Source organism: Oncorhynchus masou, chromosome 10 (genome assembly GCF_036934945.1).
Source record: "Oncorhynchus masou masou isolate Uvic2021 chromosome 10, UVic_Omas_1.1, whole genome shotgun sequence".
Taxonomy (NCBI): domain Eukaryota; kingdom Metazoa; phylum Chordata; class Actinopteri; order Salmoniformes; family Salmonidae; genus Oncorhynchus; species Oncorhynchus masou.
In genome coordinates this window covers 31,735,391-31,762,561 of record NC_088221.1, presented here as the reverse complement: position 1 = coordinate 31,762,561, position 27,171 = coordinate 31,735,391, and the positions used below count along the sequence as shown (strand labels likewise).

The following is a 27,171-nucleotide window of genomic DNA, read 5'->3' as shown; positions in this document are numbered from 1 at the left end:
AGGACCTGACACATCCCTATTGCTCCTCTCTTGTAAGAGACCTGTAGGAGTAAGTGTGTTGTTATAAGTAAAGTGCTGGAGGTGTATGGGAACTGACATAATGAACCTGCACGGAAACGGATCAGAGTTGATCTCGTCTGCTGTCAAAGCTGTAACTATTCCGCCCTTTAACCCTGAACCTTGGCTTCCCGGGTCAGAGGGACTTCTGGGAAATGGAGGTAGGAATTTTTCAAACGGGTGTAACAGGAATGAAGACACCGATGTGAATTACTTTCCGTCAGGCAACTGGACTCATGGCGTCAGGGGTTACAGTGAAGAAGGGAGGATCCTGGCATCATCGCTGTGTGCAACGGGGATGACGGCAGTGGACAAGAACTGGGCAGCGTTGCTGATCCTGGCGGTCATCGCCGTTACAGTGACGGGTAACATCCTGGTTATCATGGCTGTGTCTCTGGAGAAGAAGCTCCAGAATGCCACCAACTATTTCCTGATGTCGCTGGCAGTCGCTGACATGCTTCTGGGCATCCTGGTCATGCCCATCTCCATGGTCACCATTCTCTATGGTGAGTGCGTTCCAGCTCAAGTTCAAAAACATAATTGTCCCATTGTTTGATTAACAATGGAAATGTGTCTTTGGCTTGCAGACATACTGGCTCAGACACAACATGCAGACATACGGGCTCAGACACAACATGCAGACATACGGGCTCAGACACAGCATGCAGACATACGGGCTCAGACACAACATCTAGACATACGGGCTCAGACACAGCATGGAGACATACGGGCTCAGACACAGCATGGAGACATACGGGCTCAGACACAGCATGCAGACATACGGGCTCAGACACAACATGCAGACATACGGGCTCAGACACAGCATGCAGACATACGGGCTCAGACACAGCATGGAGACATACGGGCTCAGACACAACATGCAGACATACGGGCTCAGACACAGCATGCAGACATACGGGTTCAGACACAACATGCAGACATACGGGCTCAGACACAACATGCATACATACGGGCTCAGACACAGCATGGAGACATACGGGCTCAGACACAGCATGGAGACATACGGGCTCAGACACAACATGCATACATACGGGCTCAGACACAGCATGGAGACATACGGGCTCAGACACAGCATGGAGACATACGGGCTCAGACACAGCATGGAGACATACGGGCTCAGACACAACATGCAGACATACGGGCTCAGACACAGCATGCAGACATACGGGTTCAGACACAACATGCAGACATACGGGCTCAGACACAACATGCATACATACGGGCTCAGACACAGCATGGAGACATACGGGCTCAGACACAGCATGGAGACATACGGGCTCAGACACAACATGCATACATACGGGCTCAGACACAGCATGGAGACATACGGGTGTCTTTTTCTGGTGATGTGAAGATCAATATTTGACTGCCATTTTGACAAATTAACAAAACATTGACAAAACATTCTCGCTCTTATCCATAATCTTTTCATGTAGAATAGCTTACCCGCAGAGCCTACAGTACCTGCACTGTAACTGCGAGCTGTTGGCTAGCACGCAGGTCTAAGACCAGAGTAATCACAGTTGCTATTTAAGGCAACAGTTTTTGGGACAAAAGTTGAAAATGCGATGGAAACACATTGAACATTAGATTTATATGCGGTACATGAAAACTTAAGCAAAAAAGCACGTCATCATACACTGATGTTTATCTGCAACAAGTCAGTTTGGTGGAAACACCACTAGTTGGAAAATTACATCATTTCTTTATGCAGATTTTTGAATATTTGGATGACAATATGTCGCCAATTGGATTGAAACATAGCTACAGCTCCAGTTTCTTGGTTTTGCTTAAATCATGAGATGGAGAACATACAGCCGTCTTCTGACAACTGCTGAATTAGGGGATGTGTTTCATATAATCCCCTTGTCCTCAGACCTTCACTCTTTAGACTGTCTTTATGAGAGGAAGATTGCTCCCTTGGTAAAAGTGTAACTAATCCCCTGGATGATGGACTTGAGACAGGTAAAGAGAGAGAGAGAGAGAGAGGAGAGAGAGATAGAGAGCGAGAGGAGAGAGAGATAGAGAGAGAAATGAGAGAGATAGAGAGAGATAGAGAGAGACAGACAGAGACAGAGACAGAGAGAGAGAGAGAACAATAGAAAGAGAAGGAGAGAAAGAAACAGATACAGTAGGCAGAGAGAGAGGGGAGAGAGTGAGAGAGAACAATAGAAAGAGAAGGAGAGAAAGAAACAGAAACAGTAGGCAGAGAGAGAGGGGGGAGAGAGAGAGAACAATAGAAAGAGAAGGAGAGAAAGAAACAGATACAGTAGGCAGAGAGAGGGGGGAGAGAGAGAGAGAGAGAGAGAGAGAACAATAGAAAGAGACAGATACAGTAGGCAGAGAGAGAGGGGAGAGAGACACAGACAGAGACAAAGAGAGACAGAGAGAGAGAGAGAGAGAGAGAGAGAGAGAGAGAGAGAGAGAGAGAGAGGGGGGGTGGACTGTGTGTAGCGTTTGTTTGGCTAAGGTTAGAAACTTGGTTTGTGCTCAGCTATTTAGCCAGACACGGGTAGAGTTCATGCCAATCAAGCAGCAGCAAAACTAGAGTCAGATGGCATGAGAATGAGCCTCAGCAGCTTCCTCTCAGACACGACCACACACAGAACCAAACAAAGCCATGTCATTATCTGCTGTCAGAGAACCAGATGTGTGATAGCAGGGCAACAGGTCATTCACAGACGGAGAGAGACAAGCGGAGGAAAATAAACAAGTGGTTTCGAGAGGCGAAAAACAAGCGATGGGAATGACAGCGTTCCTGATGCTTCAATCAAGGGAGGGACTGGGAGAGAAACATCAGAGAGAGAGGCAGAGAGAAGAGAGGGAAGAGACAGGGGGTGAGAGGGACGAGACAACAGTCTTGTTTATACCTGGTGCTAACATAGCGGGAGAGGTGGTTGTCCTGGCACCACACTGCCGGTTCTCTGACCCCCTCCCTATAGGCTGTCTGACCCCTTCCTTATAGGCTGTTTCATGATTGTTGGTGATCAGGCCTACCACTGTCGTCAGTAAACTTAATGATGGTGTTGGAGTCGTGTTTGGCCATGCAGGAAGACCAGGATTCAGTTGCAGAGGGAGGTGTTTAGTCCCAGGGTCCTTAGCTTAGTGATGAGCTTAGTGGGCACTATGGTGTTGAACGCTGAGCTGTAGTCAATGGACAGCATTCTCAAATAGGTGTTCCTTTTGTCCAGGTGGGAAAGGGCAGTTTGGAGTGCGATTGAGATTGTGTCATCTGTGGATCTGTTGGGGCGGTATGTGAATTGGTGTGGGACTAGGGTATCCGGGAGGATGCTGTTGGTGTGAGCCATGACCAGCCTTTCAAAGCACTTCATGGTTACCGACGTGAGTGCTCTGGGGCGGTAATCGTTCAGGCAGGTTACCTTCGCTTCCTTGGGCACAGGGACTATTGTGGTCTGCTTGAAACATGTAGGTATTACAGACTCGGTCAGGGAGAGGTTGAAAATGTCAGTGAAGACACTTGCCAGTTGTTCCGTGCATGCTTTGAGTACACATTCTGGTAATCCGTCTGGAGCCGGGGCTTTGTGAATGTTGACCTGTTTGAAGGTCTTGCTCACATTGGCCACCGAGAGCATTATCACACAGTCATCCAGAACAGCTGGTGCTCTCATGCATGCTTCAGTGTTGCTTGCCTCGAAGCGACTTGTAAGATATCCAGACACAATGCATGCCTGACTACCTCCTGAGGTTGTCTACACCAATCTAAGAACCTTAAAAGGCATAATTGGCATTAATTCAATTTAAACAGTCATGGTACCCTGAAGGTTTTATCTTGTTCTCGGTTTGTTCCAGAAATGTTTCCAATAACATTTTTAGAATGTTCTTAGAACATTGTGTCATGGTTTCCTTGAGGTTTTTGTCTATTTGCGGTAAAAATGCAGTAAATCTACAAGAAGCTCTGCATTTTTACAGTTAAATGAAAGTGTTCATGGACAGTATGTTAGGGTACAGTGTTGTTCCCTAGGGTAAAACAGTCACAAATACACTTCACACTATACACTATACATACAAAAGTATGTGGACACCCCTTCAAATGAGTGGATTCGGCTGTGATATCAAGTACACAACATGCAATCTCCATAGACAAACTTTGGCAATAGAATGGCCTTACTAAAGAGCTCAGTGACTTTCAATGTGGCACTGTTATAGGATGACACCTTTCCAACGAGTCAGTTTGTCAAATTCTGCCCTGCTAGAGCTGCCCCATTCAACTGTAAGTGCTGTTATTGTGAAGTGGAAACGTCTAGGAGCAATAACGGCTCAGCCATGAAGTGGGAGGCCACACAAGCTCACAGAATGGGACCGCCGAGTGCTGAAGCACGTAAAAATCATCTGTCTTCGGTTGCAACACTCACTACTGAGTTCCAAACTGCCTCTGGAAGCAACGTCAGCACAATAACTGTTCCTCGAGAGCTTCATGAAATGGGTTTCCTTGGCCTAGCAGCCGCAAGCCGAAGATCACCTTGCACAACACCAAGCGTTGGTTGGAGTGGTGTAAATCTTGCTGCCATTGGACTCTGGAGCAGTGGAAACCCGTTCTCTGGAGTGATGAATCATGCTTCACCATCTGGCAGTCCAACTGAGGTTCATACAGAATTATTTTTTTGAGAGTGGTGTGGAAAAACTTTATCGGCCTGCAAAGAGCCCTGACCTAAACCCTTTTGAACACCTTTGGGATGAATTAGAACATTTACTGCGATCCAGACCTAATCGCCTAACATCAGTGTCCGACCTCACTAAGGCTCTTGTGGTTGAATGGAAGCAAGTCCCTTCAGCAAAGTTCCAACATCCAGTGGAAAGGCTTCCCAGAAGAGTGGAGGCTGTTATAGCAGTAAAGGGAGGACCAACTTCATATTAATGGCAATGATTTTGGAATTAGATGTTCGACAAACAGGTGTCCTCATACTTTTGGTCATGTAGCGTATGAACTCACTTGGTACAGTTCGGTACCTTGCAGGTATAATGTGACATTTTCTACGCAATATTTGTAATATAAGGTACGATCATCCCAGCGCTTTGATGTTTGAGGGCAATGCACAACCATCAGTGAAAGTGTTGTAGCAGTTTAAGTGTTTCGATGCTTATGCCGATGCAAGTCAAGCACCTCTTTTGACACTGTTTGTTCTGCAAACTTTGTAAGAGAATGTGTCAGTAATGAGTTGCACTGTAAAGCGGTTATTGTGCTTTTTCCAGTAACTCAATGGAAACTTGTTACCAGTGTGAATTTGTAATTTCCTAACTGAAAACAATTTGTCATTAAGTTATTGTAAAATTCACAATAACTTACTATCAAAATGTTGCCAGTAACCTACAGGCAACTTGCTTCCACTAGCAATACATGCCAGTAACTTACTGTGGCTTCACTGACTCTTCTGTTGATAACATGCAACGTTACTTGTTGATTGGCAGCAGACCCTGAAAATTGTGTACTATGTCACAAATGTACAGATTTGTGCACCACGTCATTGCTCTCGCTCTGCTGTGGATGCATGATGTGCCGCTTGCTAACTGTCACTCATATATCACTGCACCTGTACATATCCCATCTATAAATAGCCCAAACAACTTCCTCTTCCCCTACTGTATTTATTTATTTATTTATTTTGCTCCTTTGCACCCCAGTATTTCTGCTTTGCATATTCATCTACTGTCAAATCTACCATTCCAGTGTTTTACTTGCTATATTGTATTTACTTTGCCACCATGGCCTTTATTTTGCCTTTGCCTCCCTTATCTCACCTCATTTGCTCACATTGTATATAGACTTATTTTTCTACTGTATTATTGACTGTATGTTTGTTTTACTCCATGTGTAACTCTGTGTTGTTTTATGTGTCGAACTGCTTTGCTTTATCTTGGCCAGGTCGCAATTGTAAATGAGAACTTGTTCTCAACTTGCCTACCTTGTTAAATAAAGGTGAAATATATATATTTTTTAAATATGGCGAGGGGCTGAAGCTCACAAAACTCGAATTGCTAGGGGCTGGCCTACGTGGAGGGAAAACAGTTGCTTTCAAACTAGGGATTTCGTTGCTATTTGAGGTAAAACAGTTATTCTGCTCATAGATTATGCATGTATGAACTACACATTTACACATCCAGCCCAAAGTGTGTGGTGTAAAAAACACTTAGTAGTCGCTAAAAGTTCCGGAGCATGTGTTTAAAGCCTGACATAGCTGCATGTGATACCAAAGAGCCTTACCATATTTCATTTATAGCAAGTCAGCATGTCATTGTACTCACTTCCCAGCTACACTATCAGGTCAGTGAGTGTGACAGATTTGCTACAGTAAATAACTGTGAATATTACAATAACCAACTTGCAACTAGTTGAAAGAAAGTTATTGAAAATTAAACATGAACTTTATGTGAACCAGCTGGAATTAAGCTACTGGAAAATGCTCAGTAAGCTCATAACAGGGAAGCATGTGATACTCAAAAGATTTACACAGATTGTAGCACTGACCTTGACAAAAGAGTTGCCCATGTTCTTCAACATTACAATAAATCCCTTAAACTGGTACAAGATTTCTACTGACGGTTGGCACAAATACAACATATTTTAGACCATTCCCCCAAATATGCCAATGAATCCCCGCCAATACATTGCTCCCACCTACATTTCAAATTGCAGTAATGATTGTACCTTATATTGAATATAATGGGTAGACAAATGTACTACAATACTAGATTATCTTCGCAGTCACATGAACCCTAAAAAATACAGACCAGTATGATGTGAGTTCCTGTGTACCACTGAAGGTACCTTTGACCTTTTTGTACACCAGGGAGCAACATTGTACCGTAGCCATACTCTTATTTTTGAGAGAATGTGGACATATCATACCAGCCAAAAGTTTGGACACACTTACTCATTCAAGGGTTTGTATTATTTATTTTTACTATTTTCTACATTGTGGAATAATAGTGAGGGGATCAAAACCATGAAATAACACACATGGAATTATGTAGTAACCAAAAAAGGGTTAAACAAATCATAATATATTTTATATTTGAGATTCTTCAAAGTAGCCACCCCTTGCCTTGATGACAGTTTTGCACACTATTGGCATTCTCTCAACCAGCTTCACCTGGAATGCTTTTCCAACATGTTTGAAGGAGTTCCTACATATGCTGAGCACTTGTTGGCTGCTTTTCCTTCACTCTGCGGTTCAACTTATCCCAAACCATCTCAATTGGGTTGACTGGTACTGTATGTTCTTGGTAAAAAAACATTTTTTTTTAAATGGTGGTGACTCTGCTGAGACATTAAAGCGATAATGCGGGATTTTGGCAACGAGGCCATTTATCTACTTCCTCCGGGTCAGATGAACTTGTGGATATCCTTTTTATGTCTCTGTGTCTAGTATGAAAGAAGTTAGAGTTAGTTTTGTAAGCCCATGCTAGCATTAGCACAATGACTAGATGTCTATGTGTATCTGCTAGTATCTGCTGACATTGGGGGAGTAGATAAAAGGCCTCCTTGCCAAAATCCTGAAGTATCCCTTTAATGCACACCAGACCTAAATGTTGCAAGTTCAAATCCCCAGAGCATTTATGCACACTTAACGTCATGTATCCCTGAGCACTGCTACTTAATCACACAATTATTGACTTGATTATGTGCACCTTTTAACAGTCCAGAAATGTATTCTTTCCAATAAATCTGTGGCAGACCTCTGTCATGGCCACAGACCTGGTGGTATAGCAAAAAAAAATCAGAAAAAACATAATTTTACATGTAGAAAATCATTAGAAAATGTGTTTCTGGAACATATCACGTGACATTTCACATGTGAAATCATGTGTTTTTGGAACACTTCAGATGTGACATTTCACATGTGAAATCATGTGTTTTTGGAACACTTCAGATGTGACATTTCACGTGAAAACGTGATCACATGACATTCATGTTTTTTCCCCTAAAAGGCTCTGCATGGTCAATCCCCCGCAGAAGTCAGAGCAAACATACTTTTTGTGCTTCGCGGAGCAGAGCAGTGCTGTTGTGAAGGAAATGAGTTTATGTTTATGCAGGACTTCCAGCCCCCACCTACCATCAACCAATAATGTCAATGCGGAGCTATACGGAGCCCTCCGCAATGTTACAAAATGTGAAAGGTTTACAGCGATGCGGTACGGAGCTTGATTTGGCCCCTGCATGCCTCCTCAGGCTCCACAATTCTGTTACACCCTCCATACAAAGCCTCTGACCACATTTTCAGATCAAGCATAAACTGGCTGAGTGAGGAATGTTAGTATTTTTGGAAGATGTTCTCAAGACATTTGTTTTACCAGTCATCAGGACGTCACATGAAGGTCCCAGATGGTCCCAAGCCATTATAAGTAAAGTAACGGTATGGTTGTTTTAAAATAAGTGGTACACTGTTCAGCTAAAATATGACCTAGTCTGAGAATTGAATTCACGATCTCTGGATTTCAGGTGCACTGATCTGTCTGCTGCACCACAAAGCCTGTGGCATATAGCAGAAGTGTGCCATCTGCAGTCTGAACTTCTGTTTTATATAGTTATAAATTCATCTGACTACTCTCATCATTGATTTAATTGACTTATTTCAGCAATTTGAGTGTTTTCTGTATAGTTGTCTGATGTTGGTGGGGCATATTATTGTGTTTCTTGAGTATACCTTTAACAAAGCTGAGATTTACTTTGAAGTCAAAAGTGTAGGAACACAGGTTAAATCAGTTGTTGACACAGACGTGAAGGCCTAACAGAAAGATTGGAATGCACGTTAAATAATAATTACTGTATAAATAAACATACGCAATGTAGTCATGTGAGTCAAATATGTAAGTTAAAAGCACTGTGTGCGTATCATAACAACTCATTTTTGCTGATTTCACATGTGAAATGTCATGTGGTTTTTCTGTAAGGGGAGAAAGAGAAAAGGAGGAATCTAATCCTCCCCTTACAAAAAAAGGAGGATTAGATTAAAGCTTTTCTTGCTTATCCTCCCACCTTTATTTATACATAACTAGTAGTTTCACCATCTACCTACTGGAGCCCACCAGCAGTTTACTGTGTAAATGCAGCAGTTAGAGGTGATGGATTGGGGATGTATTTATTTACAAGACCTGGGATAACTATAGTTGTATCTATGCTTTGTTGAAAGTAACAATTTTTCTGGGGGAACAAATACTCACTTTGGAGGGAACTACAACTATTTGAAGAGAGATCCCCCAAAATCGCTACTTTAATAACCATTTAAATACAGATCTCAGAAATAAACTACTTTTTAAAACTATTTGAATACAGATATGTGAATAGAAATCTCAGGTAGTGACTTCTTTTCTGAAACTATTGGTTTGGATGCATTCAACTAATGGAACTGGAACTGCATGTTGACTATAGAATAGCATGAATAAACCACACACAATCTTCTATACTTTTCCAACATATTTGGCAGTCATTTTTGATCTACACAATACATTTCTATCTGAGCATTCTGCAAATGCAAATTCTCCGGTGTTGAAAATGAACACAGTGTTAAATCAACACTGAACGTGTTGAGTGTGTGGACCCATACAGACTCTGGAACAGTGTTAAATTAACACAGTGCTTCGGGTAAAGCATTATTCAAATATTTCCCAGAGTGCCTTGCCTTTTTGAGTAAATTGTAGAGTTACCACTCATGACTGTATTTGTTAGTTACAGAGACATGTTTTTTGCATTCATCCATTTTTGGTCCTGTTGAGTTCACCAAGTGGAAAGGGAAAGGGGGATACCTAGTCAGTTGTGCAACTGAATGCATTCAACTGAAATGTGTCTTCCACATTTAATCCAATTTGTAAGTCGCTCTGGATAAGAGCGTCTGCCAAATGACTTAAATGTAAATGTTAAATGTAAACCCAACCCCTCTGAATCAGAGAGTTGCGGGGGGGCTGCCCTAATTGACATCCACATCTTTGGTGCCTGTGAGCTCCTAAGTTAATATATTATCATACAAAAAAACATTCAAATATATATATTTTTAATGATAACATATTTACTTTGGATGTCACTTGGTGAAGTCCATAGGACCAAAAATGGATGAATGCAGACAAGACAGATGCTTATTCTACATGAAATAAAACACATTATTTGAACAACAGTGCAGAAAGTGTGGTTTCACAATAAAAAAAAATGAAATTATGTCTTGACCATCACCGATATCATGTCTGTCGCCTAATTAGCATCCCAGATTTAACGAGGCGGAAGATGGGTTCATAATTTCCTTTTAATGGGGGCTTAGGTGGTGAGCTGCAGTAACTGAAATGCCAACACCACCACAAACCTCCCTTCAACAGAAAAAATGATAAGCTTACACGGAAGACGAGACACACACACACTCAAGAGTGATCGCAAGGAGACACACAACTGCACGCACACACACCAACACACACAAGCATGGACACACACACATTTAGCACCTGTTTCAAGAACTCTCTGTCTGTCAGATGGACAGACCCTTGTCCTTCAACAGCTCTTTCTATCTCTCTCATAAATTATAGTGGTAGTTGGCTGTTTAATTAGATTGTGAGTTAAAAAGGCAAAACATGGATGGAGTTCATCTTAATTATAAGTTTCCCTCTTTTTCCTCACTCATACCCTGCTATCATACCTCCCTACCCCAGTGTCTCTGACCTGAGTTCCCCTGATGACAAGACTGTGTGTGATGTTTTCTCTGCATGTGACAAAGCATGAATTTACTCTCTCCTGCTTCTGTGGATAAAGCCTTTGATATCAGCCTCGTCACCAGATGACTTTACACTATCTTCCCCTGTAAAGTCTGTTTCCAGCTGTGCAGACAGGGCTCAGTAACCTCAAAGTCAGGGCAACAAACCTAGATCAGACCAGAGAAATGATCCCAGAGGACCAGATCATTATCATTCAACTGGGATATATACTGTACATGATACATGATACATGTACATCAGAGATAAGAGGAGTTTCGATTACTGTGTCGGTCCATCAAGCAGCAGGAGGACAGTGGACACTCTTCATGTTCCAAACGTGGAAGTAAACCTTTTTACCGTGCTAGGGGTCTGCCAGTGATATATACTAAAAAATATATAAATGCAACCTGCAACCATTTTCAAAGGAAATCAGTCAATGGAAATACATTCATTAGGCCCTAATCTATGGATATCACATGACTGGGAATACGGATATGCATCTGTTGGTCACAGATACCTTAAAAAAGGTAGGGGAGTGGATAACAAATCCAGTCTGTATCTGGTGTGACCACCATTTGCCTCATGCAGCACAACATATCTCCTTTGCATAGAGTTGATCAGGCTGTTTATTGTGGCCTGTGGAATGTTGTCCCACTCCTCTTCAATGGCTGTGCGAAGTTGCTGGATATTGGCGGGAACTGGAACACACTGTCGCACATGACAATCTGGAGCATCCCAAACATGGGTGCCAGGTCCCAAACATGGGTGCCATGTCTGATGAGTATGCAGGCCATCGAAGAACTGGGACATTTTCAGCTTCTAGGAATTGTGTACAGATCCTTGTGACATGGGGCCGTTCATTATCATTTTGAAACATGAGATGGTGGCGGATGAATGGCACGACAATGGGCCTCAGGATCTCAACACAGTATCTCTGTGCATTCAAATTGCTATTGATAAAATGTACACTTTACATGTTGTGTTTATATTTGTGTTCAGTGGCTATATTCAGATTTAGTTACATATACTGAACTGTCGATGAAGATCATAAAAGAAAATGTCTGATACAAGGTGTGGGAAGAGATTGATTGATTTTTCACCCCATCAGACCTCATGTTCATCAAGTAGAGTTGAAGTTGGAAGTTTACATATACCTTAGCCAACTACATTTAAACTCAGTTTTTCACAATTCCTGACTTTTAATCCTAGTAAAAAGTCCCTGTTTTAGGTCAGTTAGGATCACCACTTTATGTGAAATGTCAGAATAATGCTAGAGATAATTATTTATTTCAGATTGTATTTCTTTCATCACATTCCCAGTGGGTCAGAAATTTACATACACTCAATTAGTATTTGGTAGCATTGCCTTAAATTGTTTAACTTGGGTCAAACATTTTGGGTAGCCTTCCACAACATTCCCACAATAAGTTGGGTGAATTTTGGCCCATTCTTCTTGACAGAGCTGATGTAACGGAGTCAAGTTTGTAGGCCTCCTTGCTCGCACACGCTTTTTCAGTTCTGCCCACAAATTCTCTATGGGATTGAGGTCAGGGCTTTGTAATGGCCACTCCAATACCTTGACTTTGTTATCCTTAAGCTATTTTGCCACAACTTTGGAAGTATGCTTGAGGTCACTGTCCATTTGGAAGACCCATTTGAGACCAAGGTTTAACTTCCTGACTGATGTCTTGAGATGTTGCTTCAATATATCCACATCATTTTCCTGTCTCATGATGCCATCTATTTTGTAAAGTGCACCAGTCCTTCCTGCAGCAAAGCACCCCCACAACATGATAATGCCACCCCTGTGTTTCACGGTTGGGATGGTGTTCTTCGGCTTGCAAGCCTCCTCCTTTTTCCTCCAAACATAACGATGGTCATTATGGCCAAGCAATTCTATTTTTGTTTCATCAGACGAGAAGACATTTCTCCAAAAAGTACGATCTTTGTCCCCATGTGCAGTTGCAAACCGTAGTCTGGCTTTTATTTATGGTGGTTTTGGAGCAGTGGCTTCTTCCTTGCTGAGGCGCATTTCAGGTTATGTCAACATTAGGATTCGTTTTTACTGTGGATATAGATACTTTTGTACCTGCTTCCTCCAGCATCCTCACGAGGTCCTTTGCTGTTGTTCTGGGATTGATTTGCACTTTTTTCACCAAAGTATGTTCATCTCTAGGAGACAGAACGCCTCTCCTTCCTGAGCGGTATGACAGCTGCGTGGTCCCTTGGTGTATATACTTGCGTACTATTGTTTGCACAGATGAACGTAGTACCTTAAGTTGTTTGGAAATTGCTCCCAGGGATGAACCAGACTTTGGAGGTCTTCAATTGTTTTTCTGAGGTCTTGGCTGAGTTCTTTTGATTTTCCCATGATGTTAAGCAAAGAGGCACTGAGTTTGAAGATAGGCCTTGAAATATATCCACAGGTACACCTCCAATTGACTCAAATGATGTCAATTAGTCTATCAGAAGCTTCTCTAGCCATGACATCATTTTCTGGAATTTTCCAAACTGTTTAAAGGCACAGTCAACTTCTGACCCAGTGGAATTGTGATACAGTGAATTATAAATGAAATAATCTGTCTGTAAACAATTGTTGTAAAATTGACTTGTGTCATGCAAAAAGTAGATGTCCTAACCGACTTGCCAAAACTATAGTTTGTTAACAAGACATTTTTGGAGTGGTTGAAAAAAAAGTTTTAATGGCTCCAACCTAAGTGTATGTAAACTTCCGACTCCAACAATACATTAAAATAAATCCACGTGGGTACTGTAACTTAAATTGCATTTGAGTTTCCATGCATAATTTACTCAAGAGTCACACATCTCAAGTTTGAATTCAGACGATAAAAAAATTGTTCTTTTCATAGGATCTCGTAAGAAATACTGGAGTATGTGGTTTTATTATAGTATCTCATACAGGCAGTATGAGGTTGAGTTATTGGACAGACAGCAGACGTGTTCCCATGGCAGCAGACGTCTGAGGGTCACATGATCCGTCACTCATCAGACAGGTGAGAGAGGAGAGAACCCAACCAGCTAAAGAGGGCAACGTGAGATATGAGTTACTGTACATCTATGCTCTCACTCTCCCTCCCCACTCCCTGTCTCCGGTCTCTCGCCTGGGTGTATCCGTTACGGAAACGGTTTACCGTTTCAGGACCAAATGGAAGCTAACAGAGCAAATCAGAGTTTCCAGTTGGATGGATTCAGGTAAAGTATTCAGATCCCCTTACAGCCTTATTCTAAAATGGATGAAATTATAATTTTTTCAACAACTTTATTGGAGTCCACCTGTGGAAAATTAAATTGATTGGACTTGATTTGGAAAGGCACACCACCTGTCTATATAAGATCCCACAGTTGACAACGCATGTCAGAGCAAAAACCAAGCCATGAGGTCGAAGGCATTGTCCGTAGTGCTGAGACAGGATTGTGTCGAAGTACAGAACTGGCGAAGGGTACCAAAAAATGTCTGCAGCATTAAAAGTCTCCAAGAACACAGTGGCCTCCATAATTTCTAAAATGGAAGAAGTTTGGAACCACCCAGACTCTTCCTAGAGCTGGCCACCTGGCCAAACTGAGCAATCGGGGGGAAAAGGGCCTTGGTCAGGGAGGTGACCAACAACCTGATGGTCACCCTGACAGAGCTCCAGACTTTCTCTGTGGAGTTGGGAGAACCTTCCAGAAGGACAATCATCTCGGCAGCACTCCACCAATCAGGCCTTTATGGTAGAGTGGCTTGACGGAAGCTACTCCTCAGTAAAAGGCACATGACAGTCCGCTTGGAGTTTGCCAAAAGACACCTAAAGTACTGAATGTCCATGAGTGGCCCAGCCAGAGCCCGGAGTTGAACCCGATCGAACATCTCTGGAGAGACCTGAAAATAGCTGTGCAGAGACGCTCCCCATCCAACATGACAGAGCTTGAGAGGATCTGCAGAGAAGAGCAGAGAAGAATGGGGGAAACTCCTCAAATACAGGTGTGCCAAGCTTGTAGCGTCATACCCAAAAAGACTCAAGGCTGTTATCGCTGCCAAAGGTGCTTCCTCATGGTACTGAGTAAAGGGTCTGAATACTTATGTAAATGTAATTTTTCAAGGAGGGTTCTGGGATGCATTGGTAAAAATTTTGAAAAACCTGTTTTTGTTTTGTCATTGTGGGATTTTGTGTGTAGATTGATGAGGGTGAAAAACAATTTAATCCATTTTAGAATAAGGCTGTAAGGTAACAAAATGTGGAAAAAGTCAAGGGGTCTGAATAATTTCCGAATGCACTGTAGGTCCCTCCCCGTTTCGTTCGTTTCCGTTTAAGAAACGTTTTGCTACAGAATTGGCGGATTAATTCCCTTCTGCTCTCCCTCCTTCTTTCTCTCTTACTCTCTCTCCCCACCAGCTCTGCCTTTCACCTCTCTCTCTCAGGCAACTTGTTCATTTGGACTGTATTATTCCTGTCATTGTGCCATCAGAGCAGCGTGGAATAGACTGACACTCTTTGAGCCTGAAGATGACACATTGGCAAATTGCCTTCTACTCTCCTCTATTCTATCTCAGAAATATTCACCCACTCTCCCATCTCCAAATTCTCTCCAGCGTTCCTTCTAAAGACACACCTGATTTAAAGTGTAATATTATCATTACAAACATATTTCCTGTTTCAACATACACACATTCACATGGTCCAACGGTGTGTTTCTAGGTTCTGCACCGAATGTAATAACTGTGATTCTAGTCTTTTCAAAGGAGCAGACCTCTTGATGTTCTGAATCAGAATCACAATCGAATGCCTTCCAGCCATTATACAGGATTGTTTTTGTCAGAACACAGACATATTGTTGGAATAACCTGTCATTGTTTTACTTTTTTTGACCCATTGTATTGGCCCTGGTGGATTAGAGTTCTGTGAGCTTTCATGTCAATGAGTTGATTTCACATGTTCTTGGAGAGATAGGCTTTATTAAGTTTGATTAATTCTGGATGGTAACCTTTTTGAATTTCTACAGATGGTCTTTTCCAAGTGGACTTAAGTGGAATCCGGAAAAAAGAAGTGTCAAACATATGGCTAGCTTTTAAAATATATATATATATGGTGGGGGAGCAAACTCAATTTACTTTAAAACAAAATCTTAACTGTCTAGAAATAATAATGGACCTACAGTTTCTTGACTGTGTCCAGGTTGCTAATAATCACCGGAATGAAAGCAAGACAGTCAGAGAGCATCGGAAATTCCCAAAACGTTGGATAGAGGACTATTTTTTGCCTCTTCTGACAGTGAGGAAATATAACACATTTTCAGTGAGGCCCTCCGGACCTCGTTGAAGACCCAACGCGGCCCCCGGGTGCAAAATGAGTTTGACACCCCTGATCTAGACCTACAGAGGCAGAGAGCGAGAGGAGGAGGGGGAGAAAGGGAGATGGAGAAATAGAGTAAAGAGAAACATGTTAGAAATACACTATTCACCACTGACACAAGGCAGCACTGGAAATACTAAACCAGATAAAGTCAGAAAAATAACCTGTTCAGAATTCTTTATGCCGGTTGGGTCCGCATAACTTAAATCCTTTAGCCGTCTTTGGAGATATTCTTTGTGTCTGTCATTGATGAAAGACTTGGTGTATACACTGTGTGGTCATGAAGGTCCCTAGCTTATCATGTCTCTAGCTCACCATGTCTATTCCTCTCTCCTTCTCCCACTTTCTCTCTCGCTGGTCCTCTCTCTTTCCTGTTTTCTGCTCCTCTCTCTCTCTCTCTCTCCCTCTTTCTCTCTCACCATTCCTCACTCTGTTTGGTAGGAAATACAAATGCAGCTTTGGTCAGGGGGAAGGCAAACAAGCCTGAAGGTGTCAGCAAGTTTGAGGAGAAAAGCTCTTTCATTTGTCTCCAGTTCCCAAATTGATGCCCCTGCCAATATCTGCATGGACATATACAGCCTCCCTCTTTGGAACTTAACCGAACGTGTCCTCTATCTTAGGGTGTTCAGACAAGCGTGTGCACTTCTCTGCCGGAGCTGTAAAATACTGCAGTGTCAAGTGTTTTTGGGTTTCTGAAAAGTAGGAGTGAAAATATGTTATGTTTCAGCAGTCTTCTTGTCACTGGGGTTATTGGTCGTTCTGCGAACAGCACTGAAGTGTAATTCACTGTGGCTGCTCTGCAAGGCCTTAAACCAGCATCATTAGGCTCTCTCTGCTTCTCTGGCTGCAGATCAGAAAGACTCATTTAGGCTAAATCCTGTAGGGTGGTATGGAGACAACTCAGGCAGACTGATTAGAGATAAGGGAATGTACTACACTATATTGGCTGCAGGTGACACATCATCATTATAAGATCCTAATCTGCAAACATGGACTGCCTCCATTTTATCGCCCCTACCCGATTCCCTCTATCTTCCCTCCATCCATTTCTACATTCAGATGGGCAGACCAAAATATCTTACCACAGAGGTGCATGCTGAGACAGCTGGATGTCTAATGACTTTCTACCTCTGAAAGATGAAAGAGGGAGATAGAGAGAGAAAAAGGAAGGAAGGGATAAGGACAAAAGACATGCAAAGGAAAGAAGAGAAGGAGAAAGGCAGAGCGATGGAGAGAGAAGAAGAGAGACAGGCATAGTCAGTCCGTGACCATGGTGATGACAATGAGTCACTGAGTCCAAATAAACAGGCTTTATGTAAGGTTCTCCTTCACCTGGAGGAGAGGAGTGAGGGAGACTGTGACTCCCCCATGGCGAGAGAGAAATAGAGGATAAAATGGAGAAACGGTGTAACTGCCACGTCTCACTGTGGATGCAAAAGTGACATTCCCTATCTCCAAGTTATTATCCAAGCAGAGCATTTGTGTTGGACTGGTGTGGGGATCTGTCGCATACTATCAGATTCTGCTGCCTGGTCTTTATTTGGCACGTCACTATGTAAACTTTTAATTTGGAGGTTGTATTAAGTTTTGTCTTTGTGGGGGATGTAGTTACAGTTTCTCAAGAGTAATATTTTATTATAAAAAAGCCTTCTACATTCTGTGAAAGGCTGCCTTGCGCTGTGAGTGTTAACCTCCGTGTGTAGGTGTCTTAAAGTAGCTTAAGTCTGTGTTTTAGAGGGCTTGGTTCCACGCATCTGAGGCTTTCAATTTGATGTTTTGGTCACCTCATAAGAAGCTTTTTAGAGGATATTATTACCCAACAACTCTGTAAAAATGTCACAATGCCACTGCAAATGTGTTTTACAACCAACTCCAAGTTCATAAAAACAAACCTGTGTTAAAAGTCTCACATACTGTATATTGTGTAACTGGTATTCCCATTACAAGACAGCCTTGTGTAATCTCTGTTTAATTCCCCTGTAAAAGAAGATTTTTTTTCTTCTTCTCCAGAGTTCATTGTTTTCACTGTGTTCCCCCATACAGACTACTGGTGGCCCCTGCCCTCTGACCTGTGCCCTGTCTGGATCTATCTGGATGTGCTGTTCTCCACAGCCTCCATTATGCACCTGTGTGCCATCTCTCTGGACCGCTACATCGCCATCAGAAACCCCCTCCACCACAGCCGCTTCAACTCCCGAACCAAGGCCCGCCTCAAGATCATGGCTGTCTGGACCATCTCTGTGGGTAAGAAACAGGAAGAAAAGTCTGTACAAGTACACTACCATTCAAAAGTATGGGGTCACTTAGAAATGCCCTTGTTTTTTGAAAGAAAAACACATTTTATGTCCATTAAAATAACATCAAATTGATCAGAAATACAGTGTAGACATTGTTCATGTTGTAAATAACTATTGTAGCTGGAAACAGCTATTTGTAATGGAAGATCTACATAGGCGTACAGATACCCATTATCAGCAACCATCACTCCTATGTTCCAATGGCACGTGGTGTTTGCTAATCCAAGTTTATAATTTTATAAAGACTAATTGATCATTAGAAAACCCTTTTGCAATTGTTAGCACAGCTAAAAACTTTTTTTCTGATCAAAGAAGTAATAAAACTGACCTTCTTTGGACTAGTTGAGTGTCTGGAGCATCAGCATTTGTGGGTTCGATTACAGGCTCAAAATGGCAAGAAAGAAATAACTTACTTCTGAAACTCGTCAGTCTATTCTTGTTCTGAGAAATGAAGGCTATTCCATGCGAGAAATTGCCAAGAAACTGAAGATCTCGTACAACGCTGTGTACTACTCCCTTCACAGAACAGCGCAAACTGGCTCTAACCAGAATAGAAAGAGGAGTCGGAGGCCCCGGTGCACAACTGAGCAAGAGGACAAGTACATTAGAGTGTCTAGTTTGAGAAACAGACGCCTCACAAGTCCTCAACTGGCAGCTTAGTTTTGGCTTTTTCTTTGCATCTCTACCTAGAAGGCCAGAATCCCGGAGTCGCCTCTTCACTATTGACGTTGAGACTGGTGTTTTGCGGGTACTGCCAGTTGAGGACTTGAGGACTTGTGAAGCATGTAGATATTCCATAAAAAAATCTGCTGTTTCAAGCTACAATAGTCATTTACAACATTAACAATGTCTACACTGTATTTCTGATCAATTTGATGTTATTTTAATGGACCAAAAAAATTGCTTTTCTTTTAAAAACAAGGCAATTTCTAAGTGACCCCAAACTTTTGAATGGTAGTGTGTATGCCGCTCCCTTGAGAGAGACAGACAGAGACCATGTGTCTGTATTTGTTCATATAAAAAAACGTGTGGCCGTTGGGGGAGGGGCATATTTAGAACCAAGTCTTTGTAAAACTCCCCACATTTGAACATTTTACTGTTGGATATGGGAAAGGCAACAGGCGCCGTGGGGTGAGAGCAAAGGAGGGATGGAGGCTGTGAATGAGGGAATGAAAGGAGAATGACTCATAAGCAACTGTAATTTGAGTTTCAAGGTCTATATTATTTAGTGTAAAAGCCAAGGAGACTGAACAATCAGGACTTTATAATGGCCTAGTTGATATCCAGCTGATCAAGTCAATGGCCTAGCATGAAAAGGAAATGTTTGAGCCACTAATGCAGTCTGGTGCATCAAGCCATCAGACTTAGCTCCATACAGAACAAACATGTGTCATGTACAGTGGCAAGAAAAAGTATATGAACACTTTGGAATTACCTGGATCTCTGCATAAATTTGACATTGAATTTGATCTGATCTTCATCCAAGTCACAACAAAAGACAAACACAGTGTGCTTAAACTAATAACACACAAATTATTGTATTATTCTTGTCTATATTGAATACATAATTTAAACATGCACAGTGTAGGTTGGAAAAAGTGTGTAAACCCCTAGGCTAATGACTTCTCCAAAAGCTAATTGGAGTCAGGAGTCAGCTAACCTGGAGTCCAGGTCAATGAGACGAGATTGGAGATGTTAAAGCTGCCTTGCCCTATAAAAAACACTTCACAAGGAGCATTGACTGATGTGAACCATTCCTCGAACAAAAGAGATCTCAGAAGACCTAAGTTTAAGATTTGTTGACTTGCATAAAGCTGGAAAGGGTTACAAAGTATCTCTAAAGGCCTTGATGTTCATCAGTCCACAGTAAGACAAATTGTCTATAAATGGAGGAAGTTCAGCACTGTTGCTACTCTCCCTAGGAGTGGCCGTCCTGCAAAGATGACTGCAAGAGCACAGCGCAGAATGCTCAATGAGGTTAAGAAGAAACCTAGAGTGTCAGCTAAAGACTTACAGCAATCTCTGGAAGATGCTAACATCTTTGTTGACGAGTCTACAATACGTAAAACACTAAACAAGAATGGTGTTCATGGGAGGACACCATGGAAGAAGCCACTGCTGTCCAAAAAAACATTGCTGCACATCTGAAGTTCACAAAAGAGCTCCTGATGTTCCACGGCGCTACTGGCAAAATATTCTCTGGACAGAAGGAACTAAAGTTGTGTTGTTTGGAAGGAACACACAACACTGGGTGTGGAGAAAAAAGGCACAGCACACCAACATCAAAACCTCATCCCAACTGTAAACTATGGTGGAGGGATTATCATGGTTTAGGACTGCTTTGCTGCCTCAGGGCTTGGACAGCTTACTAGCATCTTCGGAAAAATGAATCCCCAAGTTTATCAATACATTTTGCAGGATAATGTAAGGCTATCTGTCCACCAATTGAAGCTCAACACAAGTTAGGTGACGCAACAGAATGGCTTCGACAGAAGAAATTACGCCTTCTGGAGTGGCCCAGTCAGTCCTGACCTCAACCCGATTGAGATGCTGTGGCATGACCTCAAGAGAACGGTTCACACCTGACCCCCAAGAATATTGTGGAACCTAAACTGTTTCGTAAAGATGAATGGTCCAAAATTCCTTCTGACCGTGCAGGTCTGATCCGCAACTACAGAAAACGTTTGTTTGAGGTTATTGCTGCCAAAGGAGGATCAACCTGTTATTAAATCCAAGGGTTCCCATACTTTTTCCAACCTGCGCTGTGAATGTTTATATAAGAGAGATGAACAATTATAATTGTTTGTGTTATTAGTTTAAGGTTACTGTGTTTGTCTATTGTTGTGACTTAGATGAAGATCAGATAAAATATTATGACCAATTTATGCAGAAATCCAGGTAATTCTAAAGGGTTCACATACTTTTTCTTCCCACTGTATGTTGCGTGAAAGCCAGCACACCCAAATATTTCTGTATCGACGCTGAAGCTGCCGCTAAAATGAGACATGCCCTGCTGTAGAAGTTTCATCAACATTTAGGGTTCAAATAACCAGACGTAAATTTGTATATAATTTAAGAATATTAGAGGGTCGATCAGATCATAAATAAAAACTGCCTGTCAGACTTGTGTGGCTCCTTTCCATTGCTTCAAACCAATGTCTCAATACCACCACTAATGATCCAGTCATGCTGTGTAGAGACCCAGGTAGGCAGGGAGAGACATTGTCACATAGAACCAGGGAAGCAGAGAGAGACAACACACAACGTGGGGAGGAATGAACCCTTGATATGACTCACCATTCCACAGGTTCCAGGCCCCAGGCGGAAAGTTATCATATGATACGCTGCTGCCTGCAAATTAAATAAGATTATGTCACTGCTGCTTATCTTCATGTTATGTATCATCCCCCTCTCCTCTCGTCCATCTATATGTGGCAGACCAAGAAAGAGAGAAGAGAAATAGAAGCTGAAGAGTAGCTGATGTTACACAGAACTGAGATGATGTATGCTGTTAAACAAACCCTGGAACACAGTGCTGCTACTGCCCAGCCTATTGTACAAGACTCCTACCACAGAGAGCGATCACTTACCTTACAAAATCCCACCTATACACAGACCACACGTCTACACGTACACACCTCATCCTGTACAACGAATGTGCACGCACGTACACACATTATGCACAAACAAAGCCACACACACACACCAACACCCTCACACTGACACACACCTCAAATCGCCATGACCAAGGAAAGTTCCTGGGCCATGACCATGACATAAAAACGTTTCATATCAACCAATCATTTTTGTAAGACTGCAAATCTCAATTAAATAATAACACTCTTTGGTCTTTTTAACCTGCAGTCTTTCTCTGTCTATTAAATCATTCAGGAGCTTCCTACAACTTCCTGTATTTCTGTCATGTTGTGATGTGTCTTCCCTGGAGCTGTATGTCTCTCTCTTCAGACACACTGGGTATAGTTTCAGCAAAGAAACACGCAATTACCAAAGGCATAACAATGTACATGTTGGCATCAGCAGTTCAATGTCAATGTAACTGCCACAGAAAGATTTTGTGCAAACATGGAGGGATAATTAGCTGAGCTGTATTTATTGGAATAAATTTATCCTCCTAGCATTTCTTCTTCCTGAGGTTAAGCTCAAGTTTTGGGAAGGGTGAGCTGATCCTAGGTCTGTGTCTAGTGTGATCTCTAACCCGGAGCTCAGTGTATCTGTGGCTCTGGTGTTGACGTGTTAGTGTGGAAACATGGCAGAGATGGTTGAGATGTCTGGATCAGGTATGTGTTCTTTGGCCTGTCTCAAACTGCTGGGCCAGGGGTGCTGCTGCTGCTCTGCTTTACGGAAACCACTGAACTCACACCCAGGGAACCCCTGAACACACACCCAGGGAACCCCTGAACACACACCCAGGGAACCACTGAACACACACCCAGGGAACCACTGAACACACACCCAGGGAACCACTGAACACACACCCAGGGAACCACTGAACACACACCCAGGGAACCACTGAACACACACCCAGGGAACCACTGAACTCACACCCAGGGATCCCCTAAACACACACACAGGGAACCACTGAACACACACCCAGGGAACCACTGAACACACACCCAGGGAACCACTGAACTCACACCCAGGGAACCACTGAACTCACACCCAGGGATCCCCTAAACACACACCCAGGGAACCACTGAACACACACCCAGGGAACCACTGAACTCACACCCAGGGATCCCCTAAACACACACCCAGGGATCCCCTAAACACACACCCAGGGAACCACTGAACACACACCCAGGGAACCACTGAACTCACACCCAGGGAACTACTGAACTCACACCCAGGGATCCCCTAAACACACACCCAGGGAACCACTGAACACACACCCAGGGAACCACTGAACTCACACCCAGGGATCCCCTAAACACACACCCAGGGATCCCCTAAACACACACCCAGGGAACCACTGAACACACACCCAGGGAACCACTGAACTCACACCCAGGACAATGTGAAGCTAGTCCAAACAACCTGTAATACTAGGGAAGGATGAAGTAAAGATACAGGAACATAAACAAAGGCTTACATTAAGTAATGTTGGACTTCAGTCATATGATTGATTCAGGGTTCCAGGCCATCTGGTAACAAAATATTGTCTTGACTCTTTCAACTGCTTCCACATCCCAACCCACACACAATAAGAATTCTCTTTCTCAACTTGCTAATACTCTTGATGAAATTGCATTTCTGCATTTCCTCTAAGCCAGCCAAAAAATAGTGGTTAAGAAAACATCAACTCAAAGAAAAACTTCACCTTTCTCTCTCCAAGCTCCTCTATCTTTAGAGGAGGGCGATTGTCAGGGGGAAGAGAAAGAGAGACTAAATGTCTATTTAATTTCAGAATTCTGCAGGCGTGTTGATGGATGTTTGCCTCTTAAATTTGACAGGTCTGTAGTAAAATGGTGAAAAACGAGGGACTATTCAATTCCTTCAGATCTAGATGCCAGACCAGACAGAATTGGGGAAATAGGCTAATGCCCTTGCAAATGTGAGGTTGTAAATCATTGAATCTGTTATCAAAGCCTAAAGCGATTTGATCTTAATTGGAGCTGGTTCTGGCAACCGTCCCCGTCTATTTTCCTGCTCTAAGCCCCAAAATGGCCGTCAGTGTCAGGCCAGTTTCAGGCCAGTTTCAGGCCAGTTTCAGGCCTCCCTACGGTTATTAGTCTTTGCATCTCACGGTGTTGCAATGGGGATGAAAGCCTTAGTGAATGGCTCCAGATGCTTCTGTCCCTCTCCCTCACAAATCCAGTTATTGGACACTAATGACACTAATGCTGGGCCTGTGAGGGGAAATTGCAAGGTTTATATGTCCTGGTGGGCACACAGTGGTGATATGAGGACTATTGCATTATTGATGCCAGAGGATCCTGCCGTGGTGGATTGATTTATGGTGGGAATGAGCAACAGGTGTGCTTTGCCCGTAGAATGATCTGTACATTATAGGGCCAGGCGTTTTGATATTACTGGCACAATCTTGAAGTGCCACAGTGCTATTTACCGTTTAGGCAGAGACAAGCTGTACAAAATTGCTTTTACTTTTTCAATTTGAAATCTTAAATAAGAAGTGGAACACACACATGTAAGCACACACACACACACACACACACACACACACACACACACACACACCTCATACTAAACTAACCTCTCTCTCATCTGTGTCTTTCTGTAGGTATCTCCATGCCCATCCCCGTCCTAGGCCTGCGGGACCACACCAAGGTGTTTAAAAAGGGCAGCTGCCTGTTGACAGACGACAGTTTCGTCCTGGTGGGCTCCTTCGTGGCCTTCTTCATCCCCCTCACGATCATGGTGGTCACCTACTTCCTCACCATCAGCGCCCTGCAGAACGAGGCTACCCTCTGCCTGGACCAGCTGGTGCCCCGGCCGAATAGGATCGCCACCCTGACCCTGGGCTTCCTCCCGCAGGGCTCACTCTCCTCAGAGAAGCTCTTCTTCAGGCGTTCGCTCAGCCGTGACATGGGAGGGGTAGGAGGAGGGGTCGGTGGGGTCAGTGTGGACCTGAGGTACGGGCGTCGCACCATGCAGTCAATCAGCAACGAGCAGAAGGCCTCCAAGGTCCTGGGAATGGTCTTCTTCTTGTTCGTGGTCATGTGGTGTCCCTTCTTCATCACCAATGTGTTGGCAGTGGTGTGCGACCCTGTGAACTGTGATCCGGGGGTGATGGGGGGGCTGCTGAATGTGTTTGTGTGGGTGGGATACCTCTCCTCAGCCATCAACCCTCTGGTGTACACTTTGTTCAACAAGACGTACCGTGCAGCCTTCTCCCGCTACGTACGCTGCCAGTACAGCCCGGAGAGGAAGCCTCTGCAGCTCATACTGGTTAACACCATCCCTCCGCTGGCCTACAACTCCACCCACCTGCCCCTGGAGGAAATGGGGTCCCTCAGGAATGGGGTCCACAGCAGTGGAGGACCCAGGGACTCCCTACGAAACCTTGTGAGGACCAAATCAAACTCAGACAAACACAAAGCAACCAGGGACAAAGATGAGAGCATCAGCTGTGTGTGAGGCTGTGAGCCTGTAAGGACTCAATCTCCCATAATCCCAGTGGAATGTGCTGGGTTTTTATTAGATTTCCCATCTCCATCTTGTTTTGGTAGGGAAACACTTGGAACGGGGGTTCCTGTGCTGGAGCATGCTCAGTAGTTCCAGGGTGAGACTCACGCTGCCAGGAAACAGGGAAATAGGAAACAGGAAGGACAGAGAGAGGAAAGACAATACCTGCCTCACAAAAACTTAACCTAGTAACACTAGAAGAGAACAACTGAGCTAATACTATATTATCAGCAACAGCAAGTCCCCCCCCCAAAACAAACAACATACACCACATACAAAATCTATATTTGTGTATACATTGTGCACATACGTAAATAAATACCTGTATGTTCTGTTTTTGTTGTCATTAACCAAAGAGAAAAACCTATCTTGTGATCTTGTGTTTTCCTTGACGCAGTATTAAAATACAGAAATGTGTAATGGTGGGATGTAGGCTAAATTAAGATATGTTGAGGGATTCCTAGGCATAGCTCAATGGACTAAACAACCTTACTTTTAAAGGCATGGGACTCATTTGAACTAAGTGTTGTTGTACCTACAGTATGATTGATGTGATCTGTTGTTATAACCCCTCCCTTTTATTCATGGTGAACCCGCCATCTCGACTTTACTACGAGGTCCTCTGATCTCAACCCTACTCAAGCGTTGAACTGATGTTTCAAAAATATATATATATAAAAAAAATATCTTCAATAAAATGTTGATGTTGCCTGGGTAATCACGTCTAACTCCAGTGGAAAGAGTTTGGTGTTATTTGATGGAGTTTATTGTGGCATCGATATTCCCAAGGGGACAGCCAACGTACAATATTCTTTTTGACACAAATTAAATGATTTCTGTTTCCGATCAAAGTAAAATAGAAATGGAATCCTTTGTGAGTGTGTGGTAGTCATTTTCTTAGTGTGTATGTCTGACTGGTCAAAGCAGACCTGGTTTTTAACTGCAGACCAAGAAGAAGCAAAGTGTGTAAGTGTTTGGGCAAAGTACTGGATTACAAACCGTTTAAGGTATTTACAAACAGTATGTTCACCATTTATTAATCATTACTCATCTTAGTAAGCTAGTTGTTCATAAATGTATACATATTTCCTTAAACATCCTGTGTTGTGTGATTATTATTTTACCAGGTACTGCAGGAATGTCTACCAATGGCATGCACATCTCTTTGTGAGAAACTGCAACCTGATCTCATAGTTTCAATTACACTGGTCTCTCAAAACATTTAGGAAGTATTTATGAAGCATAAATAGTGCTCGCTTTAGATTAAAGCCTGCAACAATACTTTACCAATGATTAGTAAATGGTTTATTAACGTGGGAGTAATGATTAATAAATGGTGAACACATGCTTCATAAATTGTTTATTACGGACCCTTAAAATAAAGTGTTGCCAAACCAACATCTCATTTAGGAGTTTTGACACTTGGTGGATAAAAGGTGTTGTTCGGTAACACTTATGGATATCTTCACACATGAATGGACACACTCACACACATGTGCGCACGTTCACACACACTTTTTTGATTTGAATCAATTAGAGAAGCTTACAACTGTGTTTTCAATCTGCTTCCATCTGATTATCACACACAA

General features: G+C 42.8%; 1 protein-coding gene across 1 annotated transcript; it reads left to right on the top strand.

The window, feature by feature from the left end:
- LOC135546981 (5-hydroxytryptamine receptor 2A-like) lies at window positions 1-26,096 on the top strand. Its single transcript, XM_064975544.1, has 4 exons — window positions 1-142; window positions 200-563; window positions 18,165-18,365; window positions 24,678-26,096. The coding sequence occupies exons 1-4, from the start codon at window positions 86-88 to the stop codon at window positions 25,532-25,534; spliced, it is 1,479 nt and encodes a 492-aa protein (XP_064831616.1). The 5' UTR covers window positions 1-85; the 3' UTR covers window positions 25,535-26,096.
- Window positions 26,097-27,171: the final 1,075 nt, after the last annotated feature.

Bases quoted from the DNA above. Each gene is read 5' to 3' on its own strand.
- LOC135546981 (XM_064975544.1), top strand. From the start codon at position 86: ATGGGAACTGACATAATGAACCTGCACGGAAACGGATCAGAGTTGATC. The intron at 564-18,164 runs GTGAGTGCGTTC...TCCCCCATACAG, and splicing joins CATGGTCACCATTCTCTATG to ACTACTGGTGGCCCCTGCCC. The intron at 18,366-24,677 runs GTAAGAAACAGG...GTCTTTCTGTAG, and splicing joins TGTCTGGACCATCTCTGTGG to GTATCTCCATGCCCATCCCC.